We start from the raw sequence: 11,996 nt of genomic DNA, 5'->3' as shown, positions 1-11,996 counted from the left end.
GGTGTGGGGTATGTCCCGTTTATTGTTGTATGTTTAATATAATAATTTTTTCCAATATTATCATCATCCCTTGCTATTTCAAAAGATTATGATATGCTATTTCACATATAATATTATCATCATCCCTTGCTTATGCCTCCTTGTTCAATGTGCTGCCTCATGTATTGTACGAGCAACTATACTTTAGTTTTCGATATGGCTAGGAACACCATGAACAATAAGTGGTTCGGACACAAATAAACACCTGTGACACCAACGCCAATACCATGACATTGAAGTAACGTACACAGTCATATTTTATTTTATGCACTCAAAGAGAAATCTTCTTTGGAATCTCAAATAGTCTATATTATTTTCTTGTCTGTTGTGTACATTTAATGATTCTTACATTATCTTACCTGGCTAATGACTATGGTTGTTACTTACAGCGTCAGATTCCTCAATTTTTCTTAACCTTAACTGCTCCAGTAATCATGTTTAATACATTCACGTTCTCTTTTAGTGCTTCTAAGCGCTTCAAACCCCAACCATTCCTCGAAGTCTTCACAGAGCCATGGGGTTGTTGTGCATACCAACATCATCAAGTGTTGTTCTTCAAACATTGTTCCTCATCTGTTGTGCATTCTTTGTTTCTCAAGCTCTTGGGGCCAGAATCCCACAACCACAACCCCATAAGTCTCTTCCGTTCATTTGGCCTCTGCCTGCAAAATTCATCTTCGGCAATGACTCTCTTTCTGTTGACCCTGCACTTTCTCTCTCTGGCAATGGTGCTGCCTCTGCCATTGTTCGAGATGCTTTTGATAGATACAAAGGGATCCTGTTCAAGCATGGCGACAGATTCAGTTTTCTCAGAACACTGAGGCCTGTCTATGATGTTACCAAATTGAGCATCAATGTTCATTCCCACAGTGAGGAGGTGGGCTCTTTTCTTTCTTCTTTTTTTCTTTTTAAATTTTGTTTTGTTTTTCCTTTTCTTTGTTTTCATCAAGTTTTGATTTTGAGATTGGGAACTTCTGTTGCAGCTTCAACTTGGAGTGGATGAAAGCTACAATTTGTTCGTCTCAAGAGCCCAGGCGCTTTCTGGTGCTGGGCAAGTCACAATTGAGGTGTGTTTTGTTTTTATATGACTATGTGTTATTTGCTATTTGATTCGAATATTCAATGAGATTATGTTGTTTGTTGGGTAATGGATACTTAAACTCTGAAGGTTATGCTGTCCTTTTCCCTTCCTAAGTTAGAACTAATTTCCTTTTATATATGTATTTCTTAGTTTAATGCCGTAATTTTCTGTGCCATGAACAAGTCAACCAATCCGTCAACACCATTCTAAAATGCCACATAGTAGCAATTGGAATAAAGACTCTTATGGTGTTGTGCTTCCCTTCTTATGGTTAATGGACAGAAACAAATAAATTGCAATATGTGGTTTATCTTTTTATTTCTTTAATAATAGTCATTTCAAATTGGCCATTATTCATCTAAGTTTTTTGTGATTTTATTTATTGTAGGCAAATACTGTTTTTGGTGCATTGCGTGGATTAGAGGTATGTATGGAATTTGCATCTCAGTCAGCTCAAAATTCTCTTTGTCCTCTTTGCTGTTTAGCATGAAGTGGAGGGATAAAAGGAGTTGTACATACTAGCTATTTCTGGATAAATTTTCTTTTTTATTTTTTTAGATAACTTTCAAATTTTGTGTGCAATCTCATTTTTCATAATTTAGGTCTGTGTGTTTCTCTATACGATTGGCCAAATCTGTAATCTGCTCTGTTCATGTCTATTGGGTAAGATGTCAACAGTTTGAAAGAATGCAGTTCTTGTCACTCTTATCAGTGAAATTATGAACTAGCATTAACATATATAACTATTGGTATATACACAGTAAATTGCTTAAACTTAATTTTATTATATATTTTTTCACCTTCAAAATGAAAGCTGAACTATTATTATCATTGTGTTTCTCAATATGCATTGTGGGCACAGGAATCACTACCTTCTGAAAGATTGGCAAACTTGTTATGTTGTGCATGACCTATTCTTCATTTCTTTTCCTCTTTTGTGATGCACCAGACATTCAGCCAGTTGTGTTCTTTTGATTATACAACTAAAACAGTGCAAATATACAAGGCACCTTGGTCCATCCGAGATAAACCTAGATTTCCATACCGTGGGCTTATGTTGGGTGAGTCAAGATTTTGTAAATGAGACAAATTTACATTCTGCAAGTGTTCATGTGCTATGTTCTGAGGCTCTATTGACACTTGTGTTGGTCTTTTACTTATTTTGCAGATACATCAAGGCACTATTTACCAGTTGACGTAATTAAGCAGATAATTGAATCTATGTCCTACGCTAAACTTGTAAGATAAAGTGTATCCTAATTCCTAACTAGCACACCATGCTACTCTGTTTCATGTAATGCTTACATAAAAAAATTGTACACCATAGAATGTTTTACATTGGCACATCATAGACGAGCAGTCATTTCCTCTTGAAGTACCTACTTATCCAAATTTGTGGAAAGGTTCATACACAGAGTGGGAACGTTACACAGTAGAGGATGCATATGAAATTGTCAAGTAAGACTCTCCCCATTCCATCTCCTACCAATATATTAGCTTTCATTTTTTTTTTAAATCATAAGAAATTTATTGGCTACTTCTTCATAATGGGCAAGGGGGATTTACCAATGGAAACAAGTCGAAAAGAGTAAAACTTACTTGTCAAGTCTTTGATATGTTCATCTTCGCCTCAAACTATCTAGTTGCATAGAATATTGCAACTATTTATAAATCTGTCACTAATTTTGTAATCCTTAAAAGTTTTGATCTGGAAAATTTAGACAAAAATAATTGTATTAGAAGCTTGGTTAAAGGGAGGAGAGTGGAAAATATATTATTGTAATTCCAAAATAATATTATAGAATGGTGATGAATTGATCCATGCCTTTTATTACATTATTGCTTTCCAGTTACCATCTTTGACTTGGCTTTCTAAATCTAACCCGGACTAATACTTTGTTTCTCTTTTCATGTTTTACTTTGCCTCGATATAAAGCTTTTCCAAAATGAGAGGTGAGGTGTCTTAAAATCCTTTTGAAGTTTTTGTTTCATATTATTGGAAGCATTTTGCATTTTAGGCCATGCTTTTATATTTTTTGGGGGTTTTCTGTTCCTTTTATGCCTTCCATCTTTCTCAGTATCATGCAAAACGATGAGTATCTGCATCGTTTATCTCAGGCATAAATGTGATGGCGGAAGTGGACATCCCTGGTCATGCGGCATCATGGTAAAGCGTATCTCATGATCATATTTTTTCTTAAGATGATAATCTGGTAGATGAAAACCCACAAAGTTTCTTTTAAAATTTGGTATAGATATTTCATTCAAGAAATACTTATGTTTACCATAGGAAAGCTGAAGCTTTCTAGCTACGGATTGAATGTAGCTAGCTATCAAATTTTGCTCCCAATGGATTCCTATGCGTTGACATTAATTAGCTTTTCAATTTGGTTTATTACTGCTGGGAATTGATTATTTTCCCCCTTACATATTTGTTTGGTCTGATTATGACCTTGATGTGAGTCACTACCTTTTTAAAAAATATTTAAGCATTGATCCATTTATTTTACAAATTTTGTAGTTAAATTGGTTGCTGAAACAATTTACTATTTCTACTGACGCATATTGTAGACCAAAAATGTATTAAGGTTTCTCTTTTCTTCGTTTCTGTTTAGGGGGGTTGGATATCCCAATCTTTGGCCATCACCCTCCTGTAAGGAGCCACTAGATGTTTCGAAGAAGTTTACTTTTGATGTCCTTTCTGGTATTCTAACAGGTTAAGTTCCTATAAAACATGCATCAATATATTTAGCTTATATCTTCTTCCCCTCTACCTTGACCCTTGCTCTCTCTTACAAAAATATCAGTATTATGGGGTTTGTTAAAACCACCTACTGACCATCCCTAGTTATGCCCATATCTTTCTCTATTACTGTATGCAGTGATCTTAATAATTAACTTTTTTTCATTCGCCTTTTCTAAATTTTACAGATATGAGAAAAATATTTCCATTTGAACTATTTCACTTGGGTGGTGATGAAGTGAATACAGGTAATGCATGTCTCTCTTCTTGCAGCTGGACCTAAATAAGTTATTAATCAATGGCCTGAGAAACATTTTTATTGTTAGCACAACTTCAGATTAATGGTTATAGGAGAGAACTTAGATATAGTACCGTAGGTGCTTATAGTGGTATTCTCTAATTAAAATTGATGTTTTATGTCGATAACTGGCACCAACCTGTAATATTGAGTTTTAGTGCATAGGTTGCTGGGCAAAATTCCTATTTTAATTGGAGAAAAACACTAAAAGCACACAAGATACTGCACTTAATATTGTCCATTATATTGTTAAAATGTGTATCAATGCCCATGTGAGTGACTACTGACTTCACAACATTTATAATAATTACTATAATAAAAAGTATATTTTAGTTTAGTGTAATTTTTAAGCTATTTTGTATCAATGCTAACTGATTAGAAATTGCAATTTATTTTGACAGATTGCTGGAGTAATACTTCTACAGTGAGTAAATGGTACCAATCGTAACCTGTTATACTCATTCATTACATTATATGATTTTAGTTGCCTAGGGCGATAAAGGCATTGAGTTATCATGCTATGGAAACTCAACTCAAAATATGAAATTCAACTTGGCAAGTATTTGTTTTTATTTAACTATTCGAATCTGAGGGTGAGAAAAAGATATTTCGGAAGGGATTGTGATTGCTGCTGTATTCAAGTCACATCAGTTTTCATACTTCAGAATCAACTGAAATTTTGGGATTATTTGCTTGTGAAGCAAGTAGAGAAATTTATCCTCCCTTTTTTTTCAGCCTCTAAATTTTTAGTTTTGAGCATTAAGATGGTAGTCAATTTCCAGAAAATTAACATCGTGATCCATGAATTTGATTGATTGTCAATCTATCAAGCCCAATGTTCAGATATGATTATATCTCCGATGCAGGCTTCGGAATCACAACATGACTGCTAAAGATGCCTATCAATATTTTGTACTGAAGGCTCAAAACATAGCTCTTACAAAAAATTGGAGTCCAGTAAACTGGTATGATCTATGCATATATAGCATCATCGTTGTAACCAAAAAAAAGTATAGCATCATAACATAAAAACTCACTTATACCCTTAATTGATCCTTGATGATTTCTAGTATTTCAAATGCCAGTAATAGCTTGCATGCTCACAAACAAGACAATATCTATATTATTCCTACTGTGAAAAGTACAGTAACTATGAAACATTATTTCTATTTACTATATCATGTTCTTAAAATGTTGACATCTTTTTTAGATTTGAATTTTTTATGTAACTTCTCAGGGAAGAAACCTTCAATACTTTTCCAACTAAGCTCCATCCGCGGACTGTAGTGCATAACTGGTGAATTTCTGTCTAAGTAGTTGTATTTTTGTATGAAACTCAAATATCTCAGTTTCAGGATAAAGTATTCCAACTAAATACTGTAGGTTGGGCCCTGGGGTTTGTCCAAAGGCTGTTGCAAAAGGTTTCAGGTGTATTTTCAGTAACCAAGGTGTATGGTATCTTAACTATCTAAATGTACCTTGGGATGATGTCTATACTGCTGAGCCGCTAGAAGGAATACGGAAAGCTTCGGAACAAAAACTTGTACTTGGAGGAGAAGTCTGTATGTGGGGTGAGACAGCTGATACATCAGATATTCAGCAAACAATATGGCCTCGAGCGGCGGCAGCAGCAGGTTAGCTGCTTTACTAATGCAAAGTTGTTCACCATTCTTGTATTATTTTCTTAGTTTTACTTTTTAAGCCTATTCCTTGCCTATTGAATATGCAATACCTGTTTTCCTAACTGCAATTGCTAGTTCTGATGGATGAAGGAATTGGCACAGCTAGACTTTGTTTTAAAATGTAATGGCTTATTTATAAACTATAACTAATTGCTTCCTCCTTAACTGGGAATGACCAACCTACCTTGAGTACAATTGTTCATGTAGAGAGTGTCATTTCACTCTTCTATTTAAATAAAAATAAAATAGAGAAAAGCAAAAACAAAGTTTCCTTCTGTCTCACTCAAATAGAAGGTAAAATATGCAAGCCATTTGAAGGGTTCATGTATTCGATATTGCTTGCTTGATGTACCACTATCTGAATTCTGAAGCAAAAACAAGTTTCCTTCTGTCTCTCTTGCTTGATACATGAGTATGCATGCTTAAAAATCTGTCAATCTTTTGACTCCCTCACTTCACTTTATCATTTATCCATTATTAAATATAATTTAGGGAAAACTGGAAAGGATGGTGGGATTGGGAAATGTAGGGTGCTGGATCTGATCATGCAAAATTAACAATTACTTGTTTTCCCCAGAACGCTTGTGGAGTCAGAGAGATTCTACTTCAGGAAATGCTAACATAATTGCATTGCGGCGATTGCATTACTTCAGATGTCTCTTGAATAGACGAGGGGTTCCAGCTGCTCCTGTCAATAATTTTAATGCAAGAACTGCTCCTGTTGGTCCAGGCTCATGCTTTGAACAATAAACTTATCATGTTTATCTAGCTTGGGGTTAGTGAACGTTAGAGCTTAGTGAATTGTGGTGAATTTACAACATTCACATTGTAAGTTATTGTTGAATTCAATAAATAATACTTGTTCACATCTGTTTCTAATTGTAAATTTAATGGACTATTTTCTTTATGTTATAAGAAAGCTGTAAAATGATTGTCATATCACTTATATCTACTACTAATAAGACCGAAAAATCTAGAATCATTCACGAGACAGCAGAAAAAAGATGAGAAAACCATTATTATTTCATTTTATCATATATATAATAAAATTATTGACTTTTAAAATAATAGTTTTAAATTAATGTAAATGTTGATCCGTAATTAAATGACAATTTAAAATTATATTAATTATACTATTAGTGGTAATGGTAATAGACATTAAATTCTTAAAAGTATAGTAGGATATTTATGTAAAAAAAAAAAGTATATGACATTAGACAAGAATATTTCGGGTCAGTGAGTGTTTTTTTTTTAATATAGTCTTGATCTGTACAGCGTTTAATGTGTGATTATTTTCGAAGAGTTAGAGAATAAAAATATTTTTTTGGTGTTTTTTGTTTTACTCAACTTTTTGTTTCTGCATTATCTTCACTTGCGAGTTTTTTTTTTTTCTTTCTTTTGAACTCAGTGGGATTGTTGTTGCCCGGGCGTGCCGTTTCACTTGCTGGAAGTCTAAAGTTGATACGTTAAAATAGTTAATAAGCATAAATATGAATTCTTTCAAAATGCATGCATTAATTCCCCATTTAATATTGCAACAGCCAACCATAACCCCTTCACCATGCGAATAACTGAAAAGCCTCTTGTGTGTGTATATATAGTCCTCATACACCAATGTATTATGCAATTATCTAGTCTCTTGAGTACGTGTCTGATTCTTTTCAACATATGGCTTCCTCAGCTTCCACCAAACTGACTATGAAATTGCTCATTGACTCAAAGCGTGAAAAAGTGTTGTTCGCTGAAGCATCAAAGGAGATCATAGACTTCCTACTTAACTTGCTTTGCTTGCCTCTGAGTGCTGTCATAAGGCTTCTAAACAAGGATGGCATGGTTGGCAGCATAGGCAATCTCTATCAAAGTGTTGAAAATCTGAGCGACACTTACCTGCAACCACACCTACACAAGGATGTCCTCTTGAAGCCAAGAGCTCCCATTTCTTCCCAGCAATTCTCTGCCCTTCTCCCTGCCATTGGTAATAACTCTGCTAATCATAACGCGGAAGCTTCATTCTACACGTGCCATAATTCATATAGCTGTGGTTATCATGTGACTTGTGATAATAAGACTCTTTGTCCTCAATGCCTGAATGCTATGAGTCGTAAAGTAACTTATGTAGGTAAAAAGGTTGCAGAAGATGTGTTTCCCAATAATAGTGGATTTGTGAAAGAAGTTGTAACTTACATGGTCATGGATGATTTAGTCATTCAGCCAATGTCAACCATATCAAGTATCACTCTACTGAACAAGTTCAACGTCATAGAAATTGGTGCCTTGAAAGAGAAGGTGGTTGAGTTGGGGATGACTCAGGTATATATGTCATGCATTGTTAATTATAAATTATCAAAATGTTACTCTTCCTCTTGATTTATTATTGACGTATAGTATGATTTACTTCTAGTATATGTTACTGTACTGTGTGTCACGAATGCTTTTTAACTTGGTGAAAAGTTTATATATTGCACTTTTATTTCCCAATATTTCAGCAATACTTTTTTTCTTTGATGTGTATTTTTGTCTTGACTAAACAGGGTGTCGATTTGCTTAAGGCTTCTCTGCAATCGAAGGCTGTTCTCACGAGGGTTTTTCTCAAGAACAATGCAGCAATTTAATGATTTAACTACTTTGCATTTTCGAATATTTAGAGTTGTTTGTCTTTAAATATTTTAAACCCTTTTAGTTTTGAAGTTTAGGCCTAGGGCTATAATATTATTTGCTCTATCAATTATATTTTGAATCAATATTATATTATTTGCTCTATCAATTATATTTTGAATCAATATTATTGTATTTGATCTGCTGCAATTTATCTATGATCGCGTTGAAGTAGGGATTTGTAATTGTCTCCAATTTTACAAGTATCTTCATTTCTAAGCTTTTTACAATTATCTATACGAATTTAATTTTTATTGATTCACTTATAATTCTAAACATTAAGTCTATATTTAATTGGTTCATTTTTAATTATATTTGAATTTGGTTTATAACCAAATCAAACATCTACAAAACACAAAATGAAAACATGTGACTTTCAAAGTTTAAGAAGCAATCTTACTTTGTTACGTGGGCTTGGAACCTATTTTTGAATCCATAAACTTCTTAATAATTCACTTTTAATTATACTTGAATTTGAATTTGGTAGAAACCAAACATCTATAAAGCATCAAATGAAGATATGTGACTTCTAACGTTTGAAAAGCAACAATATTTTGCAACGTGGACTTCAAATCTATTTTTGAATTAGAAAATTTAATATCAATCTCTCAATTATGATTTTGCAATTTTGGGCTCTTAAATTCCAATTGCAAAATTTATTATCACCTAGGTTTTTCAAGTTTTCTCCTATTTACAATTACAAACTTCATCTTGATTTCACTTGTCTCTTTAGAGTAAGCAAAGTGTAAATACATTTGTAAATATTTTCAGGTCAAAGATTTTTATTTTACCTTAGACTAGACAACATTTGTGTCCCTTATTTTTTAGAATAAAATATATTTTTAATCCTTCAATTATTTAAAAAATTTGTTTTTAATCCTTGAATTGAAATTTGACCAATCTTTATTCCTAAACTATTTTTCTGTTTGACTTTTGATCATTTTGTTATTATAAATAAATAAATGATAGATTATAGATATCCTCACAGAAAATATGTATTCATTAATTACGTGAGCGCAATATTCCATTCTATTTTTTTCAAAAATACTAACAAAATATAAATTTATTTTCATTGTGTAATTAATTTTATATGCATGCTACTTGTTTTAAAAAATACATAAGAATCAAATCAATTACGAAATAATTAATCAATTTAATAATATATTATTCTATTTGTAACCTTGATTTATTTGTAATCAAATAATTTTATTTATTTTTGACGTATAATAAAATAATTTTCAGATTTTAAAATTAATTTGATTCATTTTGATTACAATTTAAAAAGCTAATTTTTCATTAATTAATAAAAATCAACCTAATTCGATCATTCAATAACAGAATAATAAAATTTTTTTTACTTTATGGCTTTTTACATGAATTAAAATTATTTACATTTGTTTCATAATATATATACAACAGATGGCCTCCTCTTCCGTTTGTCTTTGCTGCCTATTAGTACTATCATAGGAGGTCATTTTTACCAAGATGGATTCATTTTATGCTTAATTGGGATCGATTTTAAAAAATTATCCAAGAAGAGAAATAAATCGTGATAAGTGACACAACTTCTCAAGTAAGTTAGCAATTTCATTACTTTTTATTTTTTTAATTCAAGTCCTAAAATTAATTATGAGTTAATTTTTTTTACAACTTTAAAGTTGTAAAAGTTTATTATGTTGTTTTTAATTTTATTATAAGATTATCTAAATTTTAAATAAATAAAAATATTTAAATAAAATAATATTAAAAATATATAATATATTGTACATAATAAAATATTAAAATAAATTAATAACATATAAAATTTAACCATAAAAAATATACATCATATTAACTAAAAACTATTAATAAGTATAATTAAAATTATTTATTTGGCATTTAAATATTATTTTAAAATTTTAAAAAATTAGAAAAAAAATTAAACCGTAAAAAAATATAAACTTTTATATTTAAAAAAATTAAAATTAAACAATTTAAAAAAAAAGATTTTACATATTCAAAGTTGTAAAACAAAAAAATTAAGAGTCATAAAAGAAAAAAAGTACTTATGACTTTAAAGTAGTAAAAAAAAATTAATCATAAATAATTTTGCAATTTTAATTAAAAATATAGGAAGTGTGTTACAATTTCTAATTCTAAGTTGTGTCAGTTATCAGGACTTATTTCTTTTAGATCATTTTTAAAAAATGGACCCAAATTAAAAAATTGCACCTAAACTAGTCATAGGAGTTCTCCCAAGAAAATGAGTTGATTACAAGCTTGAACAATATATATGGACGATGGAGTCTTACATGCTACCAAAGCAATCTAAGAATGTTGTCTTGAAGCCTCTGATTTCTTCACCGGAATTCTCCCCTCTTCTCATTGTATTCATTCCCACTCTACTATAACTGTCCAATATACCTTCACAACATCATTCTTTCTCTATTTCTTGGTTCTTATGTTTTCTTCTCTATCCTATATACCCCTCTCGCACCACCTACCTTTTTCTTCACCCTTTCTTTTCCATTTCCTCCGTGTTTCTTTGCTACACATTCTAAGATATATATACACGCAACCAATTCTTGTAATGACTGGAAGAATAGTTACGTTTTATGAGTTGCATTGGGATTCCTTGTTTGGAATTATTCTTAATTTTATGTGGTGGAAGATAAATAGAATTATCTTTCAAAATGATCTTGGGCTATAAGGTGATTAATAGTGCTTGTAAGTTGGCTCATTCTTATGCTTAATTCCGGTATTCTTACAATAACTTTGTTTTGTATAATATATATATATTGATTGATTGATATGAATGAATATAGATATAGATAGATAAGTCAGGGTATGCCATGTCATAGGTTTAATAGATTTTACTTCTAACTTATCTTATAATAATATAAATATGTATTATATCATTTTAAAATCATTTTAAAAAAAATAATATTATAAAAATTCACTCAAACACATTTAAAATTTAAGAATTTATTTCATTTGGATTTTTTGTTGTTGTTATTTATAATTTTTATAAAATCTTTATTTACTCCATCATAATATGATTTTAATATTAATTTTATGATAAATATTCATTTTTCTCCTAAAAGTGTGAGTAACAATAAATTTGTTTTTAAAAGATAAAAAAATTTAAATTTAATACCAAAAATATAAAAAGTGAGACAAATTGATAGTATAAAAAATTTAATGAAAACTAATTCATATATTTTATAACTTAATGTTAAATTGATCATAAAAACATATAATTTATTGTCAAATTAATCATTAGACATTATAATTTAATGACATAATTATCCTATGAATTTGACAATAAGATATACTTTTTGCATATTAAATAATTAAATTGATACGTATTTGAAGAATCAATTTTTTAACATCTCACACTATAAAAAAAAAGGGTTTTTACCCTTAATTTTTCAAAATAAAAAATCCCTACTCGCTTGTATACGCTTTTTGATTCTATCACTCCAAACTCGTGACATATTAAGTATTTATTTTTGGAAA

The 11,996-nt window shown here is 30.8% G+C and overlaps 2 protein-coding genes across 2 annotated transcripts; both read left to right on the top strand.

Moving 5' to 3' along the window:
• The first annotated feature begins 234 nt into the window (after positions 1–234).
• LOC100527041 (beta-hexosaminidase 1) lies at positions 235–6,718 on the top strand. The gene is made up of 15 exons (XM_003555573.5): positions 235–916; positions 1,023–1,106; positions 1,509–1,544; positions 2,070–2,181; positions 2,289–2,359; positions 2,448–2,578; positions 3,057–3,073; positions 3,239–3,287; positions 3,736–3,836; positions 4,052–4,111; positions 4,563–4,596; positions 5,028–5,126; positions 5,399–5,458; positions 5,545–5,795; positions 6,421–6,718. The coding sequence occupies exons 1-15, from the start codon at positions 554–556 to the stop codon at positions 6,591–6,593; spliced, it is 1,641 nt and encodes a 546-aa protein (XP_003555621.1). The 5' UTR covers positions 235–553; the 3' UTR covers positions 6,594–6,718.
• An 806-nt stretch (positions 6,719–7,524) lies between these two features.
• Positions 7,525–8,596, top strand: LOC100798512 (uncharacterized). The gene is made up of 2 exons (XM_003555571.5): positions 7,525–8,153; positions 8,375–8,596. Exons 1-2 carry the CDS (start codon positions 7,542–7,544, stop codon positions 8,453–8,455), a joined length of 693 nt encoding a protein of 230 aa, XP_003555619.4. The 5' UTR covers positions 7,525–7,541; the 3' UTR covers positions 8,456–8,596.
• Positions 8,597–11,996: the final 3,400 nt, after the last annotated feature.

The sequence above is a fragment of the Glycine max genome, chromosome 20 (assembly GCF_000004515.6).
Source record: "Glycine max cultivar Williams 82 chromosome 20, Glycine_max_v4.0, whole genome shotgun sequence".
Taxonomy (NCBI): domain Eukaryota; kingdom Viridiplantae; phylum Streptophyta; class Magnoliopsida; order Fabales; family Fabaceae; genus Glycine; species Glycine max.
This window is presented reverse-complemented; position numbering and strand designations above follow the sequence as displayed.

Coding starts and splice junctions, on each gene's coding strand:
- LOC100527041 (XM_003555573.5), top strand. CDS start 554: ATGGGGTTGTTGTGCATACCAACATCATCAAGTGTTGTTCTTCAAACA. Junction 4,597..5,027: donor ACTTCTACAGTGAGTAAATG/GTACCAATCGTA, acceptor TCTCCGATGCAG/GCTTCGGAATCACAACATGA. Junction 5,127..5,398: donor AATTGGAGTCCAGTAAACTG/GTATGATCTATG, acceptor GTAACTTCTCAG/GGAAGAAACCTTCAATACTT.
- LOC100798512 (XM_003555571.5), top strand. CDS start 7,542: ATGAAATTGCTCATTGACTCAAAGCGTGAAAAAGTGTTGTTCGCTGAA. Junction 8,154..8,374: donor TTGAGTTGGGGATGACTCAG/GTATATATGTCA, acceptor TTGACTAAACAG/GGTGTCGATTTGCTTAAGGC.